The following is an 18,486-nucleotide window of genomic DNA, read 5'->3' as shown; positions in this document are numbered from 1 at the left end:
ATGTCCCGAAGACTCTCAAGACTCCGTGCACTTTGATAAATAAACAAAAAAATAGTTTTGCTTCCAAAAAGTTCCCGTCACGTTTAATATTGAAAATTCAACAAAGAAAGTAAAACAATAAACGCAATGCGGTCAGAGAATTAAAAAAAGAGTTAGAATTCTCAACACTCCGTGACCCTCTGCTCTTTAATAAATAACTAGTTTGGTTTTGACGGGTTCACATCTGTTAATTTATTTTCCATGTTTGATAATAAATTACATTCGGGGAATTAAATTAATTCACAATCAAGCTACTCATCGCAAATGGTATCTGCTATCTATAGTGAAGGTCTTTTTTTGTGGGCCCTAGAAAGCCGCTTCCGAGCCTTGGGCCCAGTTTATGAAAACTTGGCTTAGCGGATTCTGATACAAAGCCTTATTATGAATAAATGTTTGAAAAGACTTAAAAATATCATTTTCATAACCATTTGTTCCTATTTCCAAAATATCTCCTTGTAGGATGCCTTGCTCTATGTAAAAGGCGTGAGTGAGCGTCGCTTAATAGAGAAAATACTCTAATTCCAGATGTCCAGTAGTATGTTTACCAGATTATAGTTATGCCATAATTTTATTCTGATTTTTTCTATTTTAGTTATATTAATAGTTCAGGGAATTATATATACCCCCGCCCATAGGTTTCGTTTCCCTTACACAGCTTGATGTAAAGTAGCCAAACAAAATTAGTTACCTCCTTATTGGTACACAAACTTCTGAAGCGCCCAGAATTTCACTCTATATCATATTTTACAGGTCCGTTTACTCCAGAAAGAATCTCGAAATATGAATTTCAGGATTTCACAACTTTACATGCAGTTGTTGCATGAAATCATTAGAAAACGCGACGATACGATCGAATATACTTCGGTTGAAAACAGCGTCATGAACGTGACGATCAAGTATTACGAATTAAAGGTCAGTGTTGGCTTATGTTCATTTCGTTTCGCTATTTTGTGTAATTTTACTCAGACGTCATCTTATTTGCTTCTGAGTGAGTGGGACTGACTTTGCTTTGAGAATATTTTTTTTAACACTAATTGACAATCTCTTGCGTGCGAGCGAGAAACAACAATAATTTAATATAACCTTCAGATGTACTATGAATCAATTATATATCAATTTTGGTATTGGCTTAAGTTCATTTCATTTCGACTTTTTGTGAAATTTTACTCCGAGATCACCTCCTTTGCTCTTGAGTAAGTGTGCTTTGAGTTATTTTATTTGACTAATTGAAGCGCTCCGAGTTCATAATGTCAGAAAAAACTACGCGCAAACGAAATACCGATAGCTCAAGAAATACTACAGATATATTTTTAAAAAATTTAAAAAAAAACGAACCAATCTTTCGCATGAGAGAAACCGCAATAATAAAGTATTATCCATCGATAGTTCGATACACTGCAGAACAATTATAGATTTATTATCGCGACAAAAATGATAAGAAATATTGGTCCTGATGTATTTAGGTTATTAGTATTTGTTAATGTCAGTAAAAACCTAGGTGCAAAAAATTTTTTTGAAAGTGGATGAAATACTCTCGTCTAAAAAAACTTACAAACAGTCTAGAGCCGGGATGGACAATGTTTTTGGACCAGGGACCTATTATTCTAACCAGAGACTAGAGTGCCTGACATTAACAAATACTAATAACCTAAATACATCATGATTCGACCAATATTTCTTACCATTTTTGTCGCGATAATAAATCTATAACAGTCCTGCAGTGTTTCGAAGGATAATATTTTAATATTGTTGTTTCTCGCGCGCAAAAGGGGGTCAATTAGTTTTTAAATAATATCCTCAAAGCAAAGTCATGCACACTCACTCGGAGGCAAATAAGATCATCTCTGAGACAATAGTGAATAGACAATAAACAGTACGTTCACTTCGTCGTGCAAAAAAATCACAACACAAATTCAAAACAAACTTTTTTTATGCATTACAGTAACGGATTTCAATTTTAACAAATTCCTTGAGCTATTTTTTTTTACCTGAAAAATCAGAATTTGGTTTTAGTTTGCTTGTGGCATCATTAGGCGGGCCAGACTGAAGTATCCAACGGGTCGGATTTGGCCCGCGGCCCGTAGTTTGCTCATGTCAAGTCTAGAGGGTTGTGAACTCGTTTGAGATTTTTTCATCAAATACTGGTCACTTATGTTTATATGTTAATACATTTTATGTAAGAAAGCTCATACTAGCTCATACGCTCTTTAGCGAAAAATGTTTGACACTTGAATATTTATTTGCGACACAAAGATGATAGTCAATATTGATTGAGTCAAGATTTGAAGCCGTTTGCGTATTTGCTCTTAGAAAACAGATATTGGCAAACGAATTCACCAATGATTAAGAAAAACTTCAGCTTAGCTATGAAGACATATACATATACACACAGAGTTACAAATTTTGTAAGATTTATTCACGAAATCGAGTAATACTGAACAAGATATGCTTAAACGAATTTCCCGAATTACAAGGAATCTCTCAGCCCAAAGATACATATACACCCACACATTGAATTGAAAATTTGTATAGGATATGTTTTTCACAGTCGACTAATACTTAATATGAATACATGGATTTATTTTTTTACCAATTTTACATTCATGTTGAAATACGAGTGTATCAACACGATGCTGTTGCCAAATCAATTTCATCACATATTTCAATATTTTGTAAGGAAAGCCTCATTGTTAAATGAGCTATAACCCCAAACTAAAACCACGAAATATTTATTAACTGTTAAGAAAACTCGAAAATATTACTTAATTCTCTTAATCATCCAACCTGAATGCGTCGTCGAAACATTGACTACTCGCCAAATAGGTTCCAAGGAAAAAGCGAGTCTTTATGTTATCGCTAATGTTGATATCCTTCTAATTACTCAGCTGTAACCGCAGTTTTGTCGACGGTGCATACTTAAACATATTGCTATAGAATCAGACTTTGATTTTTCTGTAAAATTTTTGGTTACCGTGCTGTATTTTAATTCTGGTTTTGTTGACAATACTCACTTAAACCTACTTCAATATGGAACACGTTTTTGCTCTTCTTGTAATCAAATTACTCTGAAATCGAGTATATTTTACAATATTTTTATTAATATTTGTCGCAACAGGATATTAGGTTCATGACGATAGACGTGCGGGTTTTGTATTTTGATTCTTTTGACATTTAAGTCGGACATTTTAACTAGAAATATTTTCAAATTGTGGTTAAGAGTTTATTAAAATTTGGTTGTCACATAATATGGAACGTGATTGAAGTAGAATACATTTTTGGCGGTTGTTGCTTTTCTTTTTTTTATGTGTGGAATCGCAGGGTGGCCGACGTCACCGCTGGTCGGTTATGACGTACCCCACCTCACGATCACCAAGCACCAAGCATCTCAAGTGATAACTGATAGATAGATTTTTGGGTACCCCCGTAGTGTGTGTATCAAGTTAGGATTAAAGCATACTTTTATTCCTATTTTACTCAATTTAGTTCTATTACGAGTTTGGGCATTGTCTGTGTTAACCAAGTGAACATGCCCATAGGCTTCCGTCACTTTACACAACTTGATGTAAATTACGCGAACAAAATTAGTTACCTCCATATTGTTTGTTACAGACACTTCCGGGGCACCGATGTTTGTATAATATGTAACTAGGGATGTCTTTATCGTTTTTGTTTCGTCTCCGTTTAGCGATGTATTCTAATAGTTTTTACGATTTCGGTTAATCGTTATTTAGAAAGTGCGTGAAACTTTGCGACGGTCGACATGTTTCTCCGTCGCGTAGTTCAAATTCGGAATCAAAAATTTCCATTTAACGACTTCAGAAACAAACGCCGGGAACACGCAGTTTGAAACAGCCTATTTTTTCAGCGGATAGTGATTTTTCTGATGCGCAAAATATCCAATACATGACCGATAGGAGCTTTTGAAAAGTCTTTCCATATTAATTTTGTTAAACGTAACTCGAAGTTGCAATGACTTACGACAAAATAAAAGCACTATACCTCGTATTCAGATATGGACATCCCGATATGTGACGCTTATTCACGTCTTTCGCACCGATCAAGACCCTGTACAATCACCCACTGATATCTAACGATTTGTCGGCAAGTGGACGGAAGAATTGTTCTGTTTTGTTGCTAAATCTAATCGGTTTTCTCTCCGCAAAAAGAAGACAAATCTCAATTTTATCATATTCTCGGTGAAAATAACTTGCTATTCCTTATTATTAGGAATTGGAGAAATACTGCAAATGCGACTGAAATATCATTTAGAAAGTTAAAAAAGGTTGAGAACGGGCGTAGTTTTTAATCACTTGGTTAGGGAAGCCACCAGATATTTTGCCTAATATATTGGAATCCAGCAATGTTTCATGAATTCCATTGTTGAAAGCTTTCAATTAGGTTCATCTGATGCAGTTTACATAACCTAGTAAAAATCGCGTTAGCACTATTACCTTACACGATATTATTATGCGTACCAGTGACATATTACGGACAGTAATGTATTTTACATAGACATATCATTACAGACCAAATTGGTTTCCAATTGGACATAATTTGATTTCACTTTCTTGTTCAGGTAATTTACAATATCCGCTTTCAATGTATTGGTTACAAATTACAACGTATATGTGATTCCAAGAACGTTTCATCCTGCCGTTCCTTGAATTCCGCTAGGTGTAATTGGTCTGATTGTGATTTATCCTCATCCCGGGGGAAAGCATTTGAACATTCAACGAGGAATCGTGTAGTCTCGGTTTACTACGCCAGTTATAAGAACTATAAAAGAATAATAATAACAAAAATAAACAAAGAAATATAAAATTATGTCAAGGGTATATTTGCAATATTTCTTTCAGGCTTTATATAACTGAAGTTAGGACATTTTTTCGGTCTTCGAAACTATTTAATCTCAACAGTGCACTTCCAAACAATATACTTTAAGATAAATAGTAGTAGAAATAGTACCCCCAATGATAAACAAAGAAATATGAAATCAAGTTGCTAAGATGATCTTTTTTTGAAAATCTATAAGTTGTGACTGTAACTGTAAGTTGTGACATTTTTCACGCTATTCGAAGCTACGCTCCAAAGTGAACTTTCAAACAAACAAATTTTCTCGATCTATTTGTAACCGCTAACCAAAACACGGTTAACCGCTCAATCCAATATGTCTATTACACATCACTTTCAAATGCGCGCATAAATAACATGTTGACTCACACGTCGAGTTCAGTGAGCAGTATAGATAAACAGGGAGTTCATAAAGTCTTGTATTGAGTCGGGTTATAGAAATTTTGAGTTGCTTAGTGCAGTGGATCCCAACCTTTTTTTTCGAGCCACCCAAATCTTTTTTAAAATTAATTTCTTTAAATCACGCGACCCAAGGACATGATAAAATGCTAAACAGCATTTAGTACTCTTGTGAACTCAAACTTGAGGCCTAATATAAAACAATCATTTTTACATAATATTTATTCAGCCAGAAATTACACCAAAAGAAAAAGGCAGCCGGCGTGGCTTTAATTAGCAAAAATAAGGTTTTTACGCATTGATACTTCCCACATATTATATCAAATAAACAATAATATTTACTAGAAAATAAAGTAAGTACCTACTTTTCAGGCTTTTTGCTGAAAAAACAAGGGACCCAATAAAATTTGTAGTCGACCCAGTTTTGAGTCGCGACCCACAGGTTGGGAAACACTGGCTTAGTGTAGCTAATGACGGACATATAAACGAAAATAGTTAGCAAATAAAGTTGTATCAAATGAAAAAAAGTCTTACATAATCACCCATTAAAGTAAACAATCAAAGTTAAGAGACGTTAAAAACTGTTTTCCCAACTAAATTCTGAAATTGCCACAGGATTTTACAAACACTCTAGTTAAGCATCCAACCAACCAAAATTGCTGGAAAGACATTTTCTTAAAACTCAGTAAAGTAGAAACAAAATGATTGATTTGACAAAAGCGATGTGAAATTTTGCTCAAGTATAACGTTTGATGGCTCGGATCATTAAGCTACAAGTGTCTAAACGTGTTCCAGAGGTAATTGAGTCAAACACATGAAAATGAAAGTCTAAGTGCTTGATAGTATGTTCAGCTAAACCGAATTAGTTTACTGTAATTTTGCGGTAATTTATTATTGCCAAAACATAATCTTTCTTGACGCATTTTCTTGTCCTCTCTGCGAATAATTCTCTGAACAAAGCGGTCAATAAGTTAGTACTTACTATGAATCAACGTAATGGCAGTTATTACTATTTAATATCATGCATTTGCATAAGGTTGCAATTATACTGTTTGTAATATAGTAGATATACCGCATCGTTTCCAAACGGGTAGTAATTTCTTCCAAGGAAGGAATTTTGCCATTCGTAGGGAGAAATTTTTTCTTTCTATTTGCTGCAGTATTACAAATATCCTTAATTTCATTATACTATAATACTTTTCCATGAACACATAGTACACTATACTTAAACTGTACAAAAGGGGCATAACGCTAGTCACAAGGAATTAATGATGATTAAACAACAAACTACTAAAATTGAGTTTTAGCATGATAAAGGGGAATGGAGAGTTTCAAAGTCAGCAGGAAAAGAATTTGTAACCCATATTAGGTATATTTAGTAGAGAAAGTATATAGGCTCTACTTCATGGCGGGGCCTTGAAGGTATAAGTCGGGGGGGTTTAAACCCATGCCCACGGACCACATGTGGCCCACCGCTTCATTATCTGTGGCCCGCGTCGCATTTGCGCGAGGGTAAACAAAAAATTGCATTTGGTGCTGTTTCGTCATAAAATTAACTAGAACAATCTTTTGACATATTGTTACATAACTAATGTCACTGAATTGACTATTGTTATGGCTAGCTGGGGCAACTAGCAAAGTTGATTAATGTGCTTGGCTAGTATAAGATGGCTGTCTATATTTTTTGTCAGGAAAATATGCTAACAAAATGGTATGTCATAAATTGAGGTAAGTCGCTGGGTTATGGATGTTAAAAATGGGAAGAGTCCCTGCAACACCTTCAATATCTTAGTTAAACAAAGTCTCATTAACACTATGGTTTCAAAGGGTCCCGCGACAACCTGGGGTTCCGCCACCAGTCAGTCCGGGGGTTCCGCTAATTTTCATTCAAATAAGAGAGTATTAATGTTTATACTGTTTGAATATAATCAAATACCTGGTTTGCCACTATTATTGAACTTGCTACGCTTAAAAGACCATTTTGTTTTGCCTGTATTAGGTTTGTATTTATAGATATTAATACCTTAACCAATTCAGACAATAAAAGACAAACCTTATAATGTTTCACGGAGGTTCCGCTCTAACAGAAGGTTGAGGATCACTCACTAGTTTAACGTGTAAAATTATGTTTGCTTAGGTATCCATTTCAAATATTCAATTGGCTAATTTGTTTGCTAAAGGTGGGAAAGTGATATTTTTTGTCCAAAAACCAAATTGTTGAGCAAATATGAAAACTGACCACGGTGATTTGAAATGAATGCTGAGCAAATAAGCTGAATACTGTTGAAAATAATTGATAATTTTTTGGGATTTTGCCGTTTGTAAAGAAAATGAAGAAATTGTTAAAAAACGAAAAAAGTGTGCAATTTGCTGACACATTGTTATTCGTAAATACCTGCTAGTTTGCTCAAGCAGAGACATTTTTTATGAGCTATCACTATTTTTGGCATTATTTAAAAATGAGACATGTCTGAATAAATGATTATGTCTATAGATTTATCTAAAAATCTTCTTGTTATCTTCAAATGGTTATGGATGTAGATAAAAGTATATAGACAAAATTCCATAAACTGTCATAAAATATATGTACAAAATACATTTTTGATGAGTTCAAAACCTTCTACCTAGTGTGATAAAGTATAGTCAGTCACTGGTATTAAAGATGATCCTCTGGGCCGGCCTTGTATAAAAGTTCTGTAATATACGAGGTCATTATACTCATTCACCCCGCAAAAACAATTAGACCAGAATTCTCACTGGGTTCGTTCAGGATCAAATAGTCAAGACTGCTTTCCACTCAATTTATGGCGATCCAAAAGTGTGTGTACCAATATGGGGGTATCTAATTTTGTTCGCCTATTTTACACCAAGTTGTGTAAAGGGACGAAAACCTATGGGGTATGTATATTCACATGGCTAACACAGACAGTCCCCAAACTCGTAATAGAACTAAAATAAGGAAAATCGGAATAAAATTATGGCCTAACCCTAACCTGGTACACACACTACGGGAGTACCAAATTTGTTTTTGTTTTCATTGAATCTCCGAGAAAATTTACTTTTTTTTGCTCGATGGTGTTAGATATAGTGACCACACACGCACATCTGTTTATTTGTTAGTTATTCTGCTGTGTAAACAAGCCTTTGCAAGAGCCCGCAACGATTTTAACGTGACTCATTAATTCTGTAAAAATCTATCAACAGCTGTCGGCTCCATTAGAAGTAGAAATTGAGATGGTTGACAAATTGGGGTTAGGCCGAAATGCAAACGTCGGCGCTATGGTCTGGAGGTTAATGCGTTTGATTTAACTGTCTTTGTATCGCAGATTGCACACCAACGGTTCAGATCCCGCGCCCTCACATAAACCAAGGTGTCATGAATTGGAATCTTTCGTACAAAGCTCGCCACTAATGCAAAAATGCAATATTTGAGAAAAACATCCCCCGCCACCTTTTTAAAAAAAAGTAGTAATTATTAAATTAAGGTCGGGTTAGATATAAATTTGAATTACCAGCGCAACCTGCATTCCTAGCCCTCACACTAACCCTAAACGAATAATTACTCATTTTTTTTCATTTTGAGGGGCTTTGTACAAAGGATCCATAAATTGGACCGAACCGGAAAAACCTCCGGTCATAATTCGTAACACACTAGCACCTTATACTTAACGGTAAATGTTAGGTATTTGGGAATGGGCTTCGGTCAAAGCAAAAGGCGTGAGTATTCGTCAAATGGAAAAGTTTGGGCAGAGCTTATATATTATTCGTTAGGTCAAAGTTGTATTGAATACAAATTACTATCTATGCAGGTATACAGTGTTTAATAACAGCTATTCCATATTATAAACCAGTGGTGGGCAATTACTTTTCTGAGTAGGCCAGTTTCAGATAATAGGCTCGGTTACGGGGCCGGAGGATCCAAACTCAATTTGAAAAATTGGGAATAAAAAAGAGTTTATTTACAACAGCTAATCCAACAGCTAGGCTAACGTTTATATAATAATTTCCAAGGAAACTTTATATCAATAAAAACTATAATCGTAGTTCCAGAGGTCTGAAGTGAGCCGGATGAAACGCGGGTGCCGAACCGCGGGCCGTAATTTGCCCACCTCTGGGATAAACATTGAGCAATGTCTCTGAATTTTCTGTAGGATCACACAACATGTACTATTCTGGATATTTTAGAATCATTCCTGTTAGGCAATGGCTAACCAATTTAATTATACCCATGGTGGGGACGTGAAGTCAGGGTTTGAAGCCGGAAATTTCCATGCGATGCCATTGCACAGATCAAAAATGGATACTGTAATAATCACTTTTCTACAGCACTCACGGGATCAACTTTATTGTTTAAGTTCATATCCATCCTATGATAACTCAGCTAAGTTTGAAGATATATTAGCATATAAGCATGTTCATATAATCATGTCGTATTGTTGTGGGATCGGCAACGTACGTAATTTTGTGCAAAGTGCATCTCCATAATATGATGCTAACAAGATAGCAAATTACGTACAATGGGTTTACTCAATCAGTTGCAAAATTTTCATTTTTTTTTCTGCAAACCTTGGGTACATTGAAAGTTAATTTGTCTATGTGCTTTGGGAAACATACCTGATGTAATTAGTGCTGCAATCAATCGCGATTTTGTCAAGTTAAGTTTTTCTTAACTCAGAGAAAGGTATAATTAGGCGGCTATTTTAGTTCTTAAAACTTTCGATTCTCGACGTTGATAATGATAGTCTCGAAATTTACATGACGTAATGTTAATGAGCTAAAATGAAAGTTACAGTTTTAAACGAATCTATCTAAAATACTATTCTTTGAGTGCAATGTCATAATGGTCAGTTAATAGGACATTGTCTTGTTGGGAATACATCTCATCCAGAATGTAATAAGATTTGAAGGCCAAAGTACATATATTGATATTTTAATGCAATGGCGTAGTGGACACTTTATTGGGCATAACCATGTTGATTCGCGTAGGTTGTGAATACATTGGGTTCAAACTGCATTATTTCATCTAAATTAGTCCAAACTCAACAGTAACGAAATAGCTGGCAACATTCGTCTGTTAATCTGACCGTGAGCTAAATTTTCATTTAATGCCTATTTAGATATTCCGTGCTCTTAAGAAAAAACATCATTTTTAGAAGTCCTATATCATTTTCTAGATGATGACTTGAAGTGCATTTTTTTTTGTTATTATTCGGAATGTATGGATTATTGAGGATAAAAATTTAATCCATTGTGATTATATCTACTATTGAGTGGAAAAGTGAGAAAATACTGATTTTGAACTATATTCGATACTCTAAATCAGGGGTGTGCAAACCGCGTCCCGCGGGCCAAATGCGGCCCGTGAGGAAATATTGTGCGGCCCGCGTAGAAGTTCCAGTTTTGAATGGTGTGCCCACGAAACGAGTTATATGGTTTAGTTATTCTGGTACGTGCGAGTAATTCCAATTCACTTGCGTCGCAAAGGATATACCAGTACCCGAGTGCCACTGTAATATTAGCAAAACTAGCTAGCAAAAATTTCAACTACTTTAACTACTAGAAATTATACCTTAAATAAAAGTGCGGCCCGCGGCTCCACCCAATTACTTGAATCTGGCCCTCCTGTAATAAAGGTTGCACACCCCTGCTCTAATATATCATTTTGTTTGGATTACAACAGTGGCCGTTATACTTGCGTGTGTATAATGTAGCATTTCACGATGGCTCCAAAGTAGAGTAAAAGTTACTAACGATTTATAAGGACTAATTATTTTCTAATTAAATAATTAATTTAACAACTTTTTGCCTACCGTTGAGTAACCATGTGAGGTACATGAAATGGTTTTATATCTAAATATAGTTACGTCAGTAAAACATATACAACAACACAGCAATGATTGAAAATAAATGTCGTGTCACATAGCCTATATGATACACACAGCAATGACCGAAAATAAATGTCGTGTCACATAGCCTATATGATACACACAGCAATGACCGAAAATAAATGTCGTGTCCAAAGGGCGTCGACGCATTATCACAATATGATTCCACAACACCGTTTTGACATTTCGTATTTATTTTCATTGTCAAAATGTTATATGGCAATTATCGGTGAATAACAATAGCAATATCTAAAACTAACTGGCATTTGAAAAGTTATATTCAGTGAACTAATGTTTATGTTTTGCATGGTTTGCATAAGCTAATCTAGGGTCTCCGAAAGCTCTTCGCTTACCTATTTAAATACTGAATATTTTGTGAATACAAAACAGCAAATACATCCGAGTCATAAAGAAAGTGGTTTTAGTTTAATCAGAGCCAAAACATCTTTTTTTTTTTAATTTTTTTTTTTTTAATGTACTGTAGGCTTTGTGAATAATATTCAACCTTTATCAGGGGCTCCGTGTCACCAAAAGTTTAAAAACCCATATCGTACATGATATGTCTTATTTAATTCAAAAATTAACGTGACCTCGGGCAAGCATTTTGTGATGGCCGAACAAGTGCACCACTTCGTCGGTCAGTTTCTTCATATCTCCTGCCTTCTTTCATTTTTTGCGCAAGTCTTTAATGGTCTGCTATATAATCACTTACGTCACGACCACTTAGATTAAGTAGTGCTTGATAGCTGTCTAAACATACACAGATAGCTATCTGAATTGTTTGTTTTGGGTGGTCTTTAATCGTCCTTTTCCCCAGGGTAACGCTTGTAATTCGGAAGAGTTGATACGACTGATTTACGATGATGTAATTACTTTTTGTTTATTTAATAAAACCGGTGCGGCGCAACTTTGCATAAGTACTAAGTACTTCTCGTAACGATTGTTACCAACAGAGATTCATTCTTTGCTTCTCTTGCATTTGTCAAGTACACATGACATTACCGATGTCTAGACTAGTCGTTGTCAAACGATCAAACAATATATGGTAAAGATTTGATGAAACATTCCAAAGACTCGAGGAACCACCGTGCAATAGCTTAATTGGTATTGTCTGGATTGTATAAACTATAAATATATATAAAGCAAACCAAATACTAGCAAAACAAATGACATTTGAAATGTCGGAAGTTTAATGATAGTGACAAAACTAATAAGTATTTGGTTATAATAAACAATATACATATATTAACAAATACTCTCGGCTTGGACTGCACTTGGAGAACCCCTGTCGAAAATCACTGGTCTAAACTGATCATATATCATTCAGGAGAAACACGAAGCATTGGTCACCGATCACGAAGCATTGAAGCAACAATCTCAATCACAACAAGAACAGATTAAGATTCTTCAAACAAAAATGGAGGAGATGGTTCACAGAATGAATAGAATGGCAGTAGATATACAACTTATGGTAAGAAATGTTTTAATGATTCACAAACTTAAAGAACAGCAATGAGATTCAATATTTGAAGAACGGATTCTCTTTTGGGTACTCCCGTAGTATATGTACCAGGTTATGGTTAGGCCATAATTTTATTCCAATTTTCTTTTTTTTTAGTTCTATTACGAGTACGGGGACTTCTGTGCGAGCCCCCTGCCCATAGGTTTCAGTCCCTTTACACAAGTTGATGTGAAGTAGGCGAACAATATTAAGTATCTCCATATTGGTAAACACACTTCTGAAGCGTACTCTTTTGTATATAACTCACTAACAATAGGTTTCATTTAAGAAAATATATGTATGTTACTACGTGAGCTAGTTACCAGCTGATAGGCACGTTACCAATTTGCTTCGATCGCCTAACGTCTAAAGCAAAAACAATAACCGGTAATTATCATGACATTCCAATAACAGGTTCAAGCGAACGCGTCATTAAGGTACTGTATTGAATTAAATAAAAGAACATTGATTGATGGGCATATCAAGCATGTAGCGTAATAGATTATAAGCTAAGTGATTTAATAGTCTTTCTGCACACTAACACAACTTTATTTCTGTAATATTTCGTCTTTAAACATGAACATGAACATTTCTTATAGGAAGGAATCAAGGATTGATATTTAGTATCGTACGTAACCCATCTGATTGATATACTAGCTCATATATATTGTTAATTTCAGGGAATAGACGACGAAAAGGATGAAGTTAATGACACAGCTAATTCTTCATTATCAGAATCTCGATGTAAGTGTATAGTATGTTTTATTTTGCAGGTATAGTTTTCGTGAGGAATTTTTAAGCGCATATACATCTTCCCGCGGGAGATATTTATGTCCGAGAGGATTTCTGAACACCTTGCCGTCGTAAGGTAATTCTCGTAACCGCTGATCAGTTGAGGCATCAATACATCGTCCATTGTATTAAAATTATCAAAAGCCCTTGGTGATAAATTTGATGAGAATTGGTGCATTATTTTTGAAACTTCAATTTTAATTGATACAGTTTTTGCAAGGTAGCCGCTGACAAGTAGACCGAATGGTCATTTCGCGGTCATCATGTCCATTCTGGGCAAAGGCATGTATATGTTTTCAATTTTGCTTCACTTTTTTGTGCCTGTTTGCCTGGGCGGCTAATAGAAAACGCTTTGATCGATTGATTGATGCAGCATAAAAACGAATAAATGGTCAACTATTTCCGTATCTGACTTGGACTGGTAATCATGCGAAGGACCGTAATGCAATTGAGCCGTCGTATTGTCTTCTTCTCCGGGATAAACGCAAAAAGCATTTTCGTACACGCTCACATACTTTGAAAATCCCACTGAAAAAGACATTTATTCATTTCGGAACTTGAACAAGAAGCATTAGCCCTGACGGCGAAAACGAGTCTATATAATCATATGATCAATATCACCGGTTTCCAACAAGTGGGCCATGGTTCACTGCTGGGACACGGAAGCATTTTCTGGTGTGCAACAAACAAATTGCTATAGTAATTGATAAATTAGGTAAACTTGGATTGTAAAAGCAGTAAACGATGATGCTGTTTTTGCTACTGAGTTTTAATTCCCAGCACGTGGGTATCAATGTGGAAGTGTCCATCTTTACGAGAAAATGTTTTCACTTCCTACTGTAGATTTTCCCTTGCATGAGTAAGTTAATGGGCTACTGAATTTGTTGTGCAACAAAAGTGGGCCACAAAAGAGGAAAGGCTGGGAATCCCAGATCTATATTGATCCTGGGAAGGGTACAAAAAAATCGAATTGTCATCTAGCATTGTAATATATGGTTTTTATTGTTTATTGTCTCAAGACCTGGTACGATATTGGAAGAAAACGTCAAAATAATTGAAAAACGAAATTAAGAAAAAATGTAAGCATACGTCAACCCACATGACAATCATTTGTTATTTGTGCTCTTGTCCTTCACAAGCGTATAGCAAACTTTAGGGGGGTGTGCTGACAAATATATCATAGATAACCAAACTCTAATAAAAGAGGGGTGTCCAAACGGTACTCCTGTAGCGTGTGAACCAGGTTAGGGTTAGGCCATAATTTTATGCCAATTTTTTGTATTTAAGTTCTATAACGTGTCGGGGACTGTCTGTTTTGGCCAACTGAATACACCCCCCCCCCCCCCCCCAAAAACGAACAAAATTAGTTACCTCCATTTTGATACACACTCTTCTGGAGCGCCGTCAAAACTATTTGATTTGATCTTAAGTGTGAAAATAAGGATTGTGTTGTCAGCTGCAACATTGCTTTCTCACGATTTTGGAAGTCGATTTGTCTGATTTGAAAGATGATAAAAGATAAATGATAAAACAAAGTAAACATAGATGATAAAATGTAAAAAAGTCGATAACTTCATGAAAATCGAAAACCAATCAAATCAAAATCATCTTTCTTTTCACGTTAATTTCGTGCAAATTCTATACATGCTAATAAATTGCCTATTTACTAAAAGAATATAGAAAATATACAACGTTTTTAAAAACATATTAATGCATGTCATTGGGCTGCAAGTTTTTCACAGTATTATCATGTAATTTGATATCTTGGTTATCCCAACATTTTTAACCTTAAATTGACCAATTATCGTTTATTCTTCTGGGTGGGATAACACCATTGCTGTCACGAGTGACACGTTATGCGTGAAATTTGAAGACAATTTTGCATTCATCATAACGCCCTACGACTTTTAGCACGGAATCTTAGATCATTGAATAAAAGGTGATATAGATGGAAAACAGGGGGGGTGGGGGTGGTCGTAAATAAGGTCCCCCGTAATGTGTGAACCAGGTTAGGGTTAGACTATAATTTTATCCCCCTGCACAACTCGATGTAAAGTAGGCAAACAAAATTAGTCCATTTTGTTACACACTTTTCTGGGGCGCCGTAAATGGAGTATTTTAAGATGAGCCTAAGTAAATATTATATGTATACACAGCCTAGGACATTTATCGCGGATCTCGACGTGGCGTGTCTTGAAAGACAATAAAAACTGACACTGGCGTCTACCGAACTATTATTCCATTCTTTCTGCCTTCGTGTTGGTGAATTCATTTTTGCTGACTGTGCGGATATTACAGCCAGAAACAGTTTTATTGCATTGCAATAGTGTTAGAGTCTGACGTTTTATGAAAAAAAAACTCTGAAGAAGCAAAGAAGACTCATCTCGATTTACGAGCTCATTTCAGTCATTTTGTTATTGTTTTATTGATGAAGACTCTTCTTTATTTTCTCATTTTAGCTTCTTACACGAACTGCGTGGATATTCAACTTTACGCGAGCAAAGAAAGTGGAATATACATTCTAACTCTTCCATCGCTGAGTAGAAAAATGAAAGTCTGGTGCGATTTTGAACAGGTACGGTTTGTAAATGCAAATTTTAAGTTTTTTTGTTGAATTTTCTCTCGGCCTGGTCCTTACAGAGTCAAATCCAGTAAAGGTGTACAAATGCCTCATGAAACTCAACTTCCAAAATATTTAATGCATAATTGAGAAACAATTGACAAGCATTGTTAGACATATATCTGTCATTAAATAAACAATTCCTAAATTAGTTTTTAGAAGAAGTAAACTATTGTGTCAACCCGGATGTATAACAAAATGGCGAATTCAAATTTTGTCACGGTGACCAAAAGATGGCGAAACAATCCTTAATTATCATGATTGAAATGTGCATAGGAGAAGGCAATATAGAAATGATCTAGTGATGGCTGACAATCACATTGTAAATTTCATATTCAAGAATTCTACGGCAGGCAATTACATGTCCGTATGAAACAAACGGGGATATATACTAAACACAGCCACAATCCCAAGTGGAATGATAGCACATGCGCGTTCCTGCTCATCTTTGGTTTGCAGCATAAAGAAAAATCCAAACTCAAACTTCATGTCTACCACTTCTTCACCCAGGTTAATAAATGTGTAGATAACGCTTAACCGGTAAGATTTCGGTCTCTAAAAGTCAGGTCCATATTTAAAATAATATTACGCGTGCTTCAAGGTCGTAGCTGTTCCGAGAAAATGAAGAGAATTGTTTTTGATTCTTATACTCTTGTAACTTCTTATTGAAATATTGCTTCAAGATATGATCAGAGAAACAAGCCTAAAAAATAAACTACTTTTTCGCGACCGCTTACTTGCCGATATTGACAGGCGTAGGTAAACATATATCACTCATCGAAATCAGCATCCCCAATTTATAATATTGGATTATATTAGTCCGGATCTGAAATAATAAGAAGATTTCAATTTTCTCTCCGTGACCAAAGTCCAAAAGATTGCGAAACCATCCTTTTCATGGTTAAAATGTTCATGATTGGGGTTTATTATACAAGTGGTCGGGAGGGTGGGGGGATGGATACTCATACTGTGAATTCTATAACCAATGATTCTCTAGCTGACAAACCAAAGGATAAAAAAAAAGCTATATCACCAAATTTCGTGACGAAAGAGTGGCTCCGCCCGACTTTTCGTTGCAAGTTCCACGCCCATCGCTCCACCCAAGTTGTAATAAATCGGGTAGGGTAGACACTGCTTAACCCTAACCCATGGCCTGTTTTGGAGAAATAAAGAGTTTTTTATTTTCAAACTTCTGTAACCTTTTTACTGAAATCCCTTTGTGAATATTTATCCGAGATATGATCAGAGAATAAATTTAAAAGCACCAACTTTTTTGTAATATATTTTTTTTGAAATACCACCTTTCGACCTTTCGACTATAACTTTACAGTGGCTGCCCGTTCATAGTCTCATAGCCTAGTTATGTATAGGAAACCGAAAGCAGGGAAATTTCTGAAAATATTCTTGACACATACACACTTTGACGGCGAGGAAATTGGCGTTGAGTCAGAGGTGTAATTATCTTGTGTTGACTGAGAGTATTTAAACTTTTTATGTTAATAAAGATCGTTAAATTCAACTCTAATTTCTCGCACAATTCACAAAATTATCTCTGTCATACGCAATAACAGGTGACTTAAATTTGATTCATTATTTTACTTTTAAATATCAGTGGTCTCAAATATTATATTGAAACAGTCTAGACGTTTTTCTTTCTAATGGGCTTGTTCAAGCGAGGTTGCAATAACTGGCCCTATACGATTGCGGAAGCGAGGAATTGTTAGGTTTGTTTAAAAACGGTCGTGTAATACTAAATCCATTTCAGTGTCATTTACACAGAACAAATTGATGGTTGAGCTAATAACATATGGAGGGCAAAATGGCGAATGTTAAAACTTTGAAAAAGTTTTATTTGTAAAAATTACAAAAAATTATATGATTTTCAAGTTGGTATGCTGATCAAAGTTTGAAGCGATATTTATTATAGAATTTCAATAAATAGTCACTAAATAGTAAATAGTTTTCTTTTTTGAGTTTAGCCCTTTTGGATTGATATTCAAACAATATTATTTCCCACCAATGCTAGAGACTCGGTTGATGATTTTGTAAACTGTAAATGGAAAAGTGTTGCGAATCAGTGTTCTTTTTGTTATCGAGCTGAGTTTTTATGACTGAACAGTAAACTCGGTTTTAAGCTCTTATTCCTGGAACCTCATAACCCCTCTTTATTGTGTGAAATGAGTTTGATTGGCTATCTCAATACGAAAGAATACCATCTTTTCAAAATTCAGTAATTCTTATTTAGAGCCTTGCTTGATGTGGACATCTTGTAAAAATTATATTAGCATAAAGTCCTATTATTTTTTTAAATAAGTGCTACAGTGTCAGTAAACAAAAGACTCGATTGATCTTTAACCCTAATCCGATTATTCGTTTCAAATTTCTGAGAAATTGGAAGA

The 18,486-nt window shown here is 35.2% G+C and overlaps 1 protein-coding gene across 1 annotated transcript in view; it reads left to right on the top strand.

Moving 5' to 3' along the window:
• Window positions 1-18,486, top strand: part of LOC120343347 (angiopoietin-related protein 2-like) — a 30,625-nt gene that overhangs the window by 2,631 nt on the left and 9,508 nt on the right. Inside the window, exons 4-7 of the mRNA XM_039412489.2 lie at window positions 790-951; window positions 12,502-12,645; window positions 13,356-13,419; window positions 15,927-16,042. Coding sequence (XP_039268423.2) covers window positions 790-951; window positions 12,502-12,645; window positions 13,356-13,419; window positions 15,927-16,042 — 486 coding nt within the window. The remainder of the gene's footprint in view (window positions 1-789; window positions 952-12,501; window positions 12,646-13,355; window positions 13,420-15,926; window positions 16,043-18,486) is intronic.

Source organism: Styela clava, chromosome 3, assembly GCF_964204865.1.
Source record: "Styela clava chromosome 3, kaStyClav1.hap1.2, whole genome shotgun sequence".
NCBI classification, from domain to species: Eukaryota; Metazoa; Chordata; class Ascidiacea; order Stolidobranchia; family Styelidae; genus Styela; species Styela clava.
The sequence above is the reverse complement of the archived record's forward strand: the minus strand, read 5'-3'. Positions and strand labels throughout refer to the sequence as shown.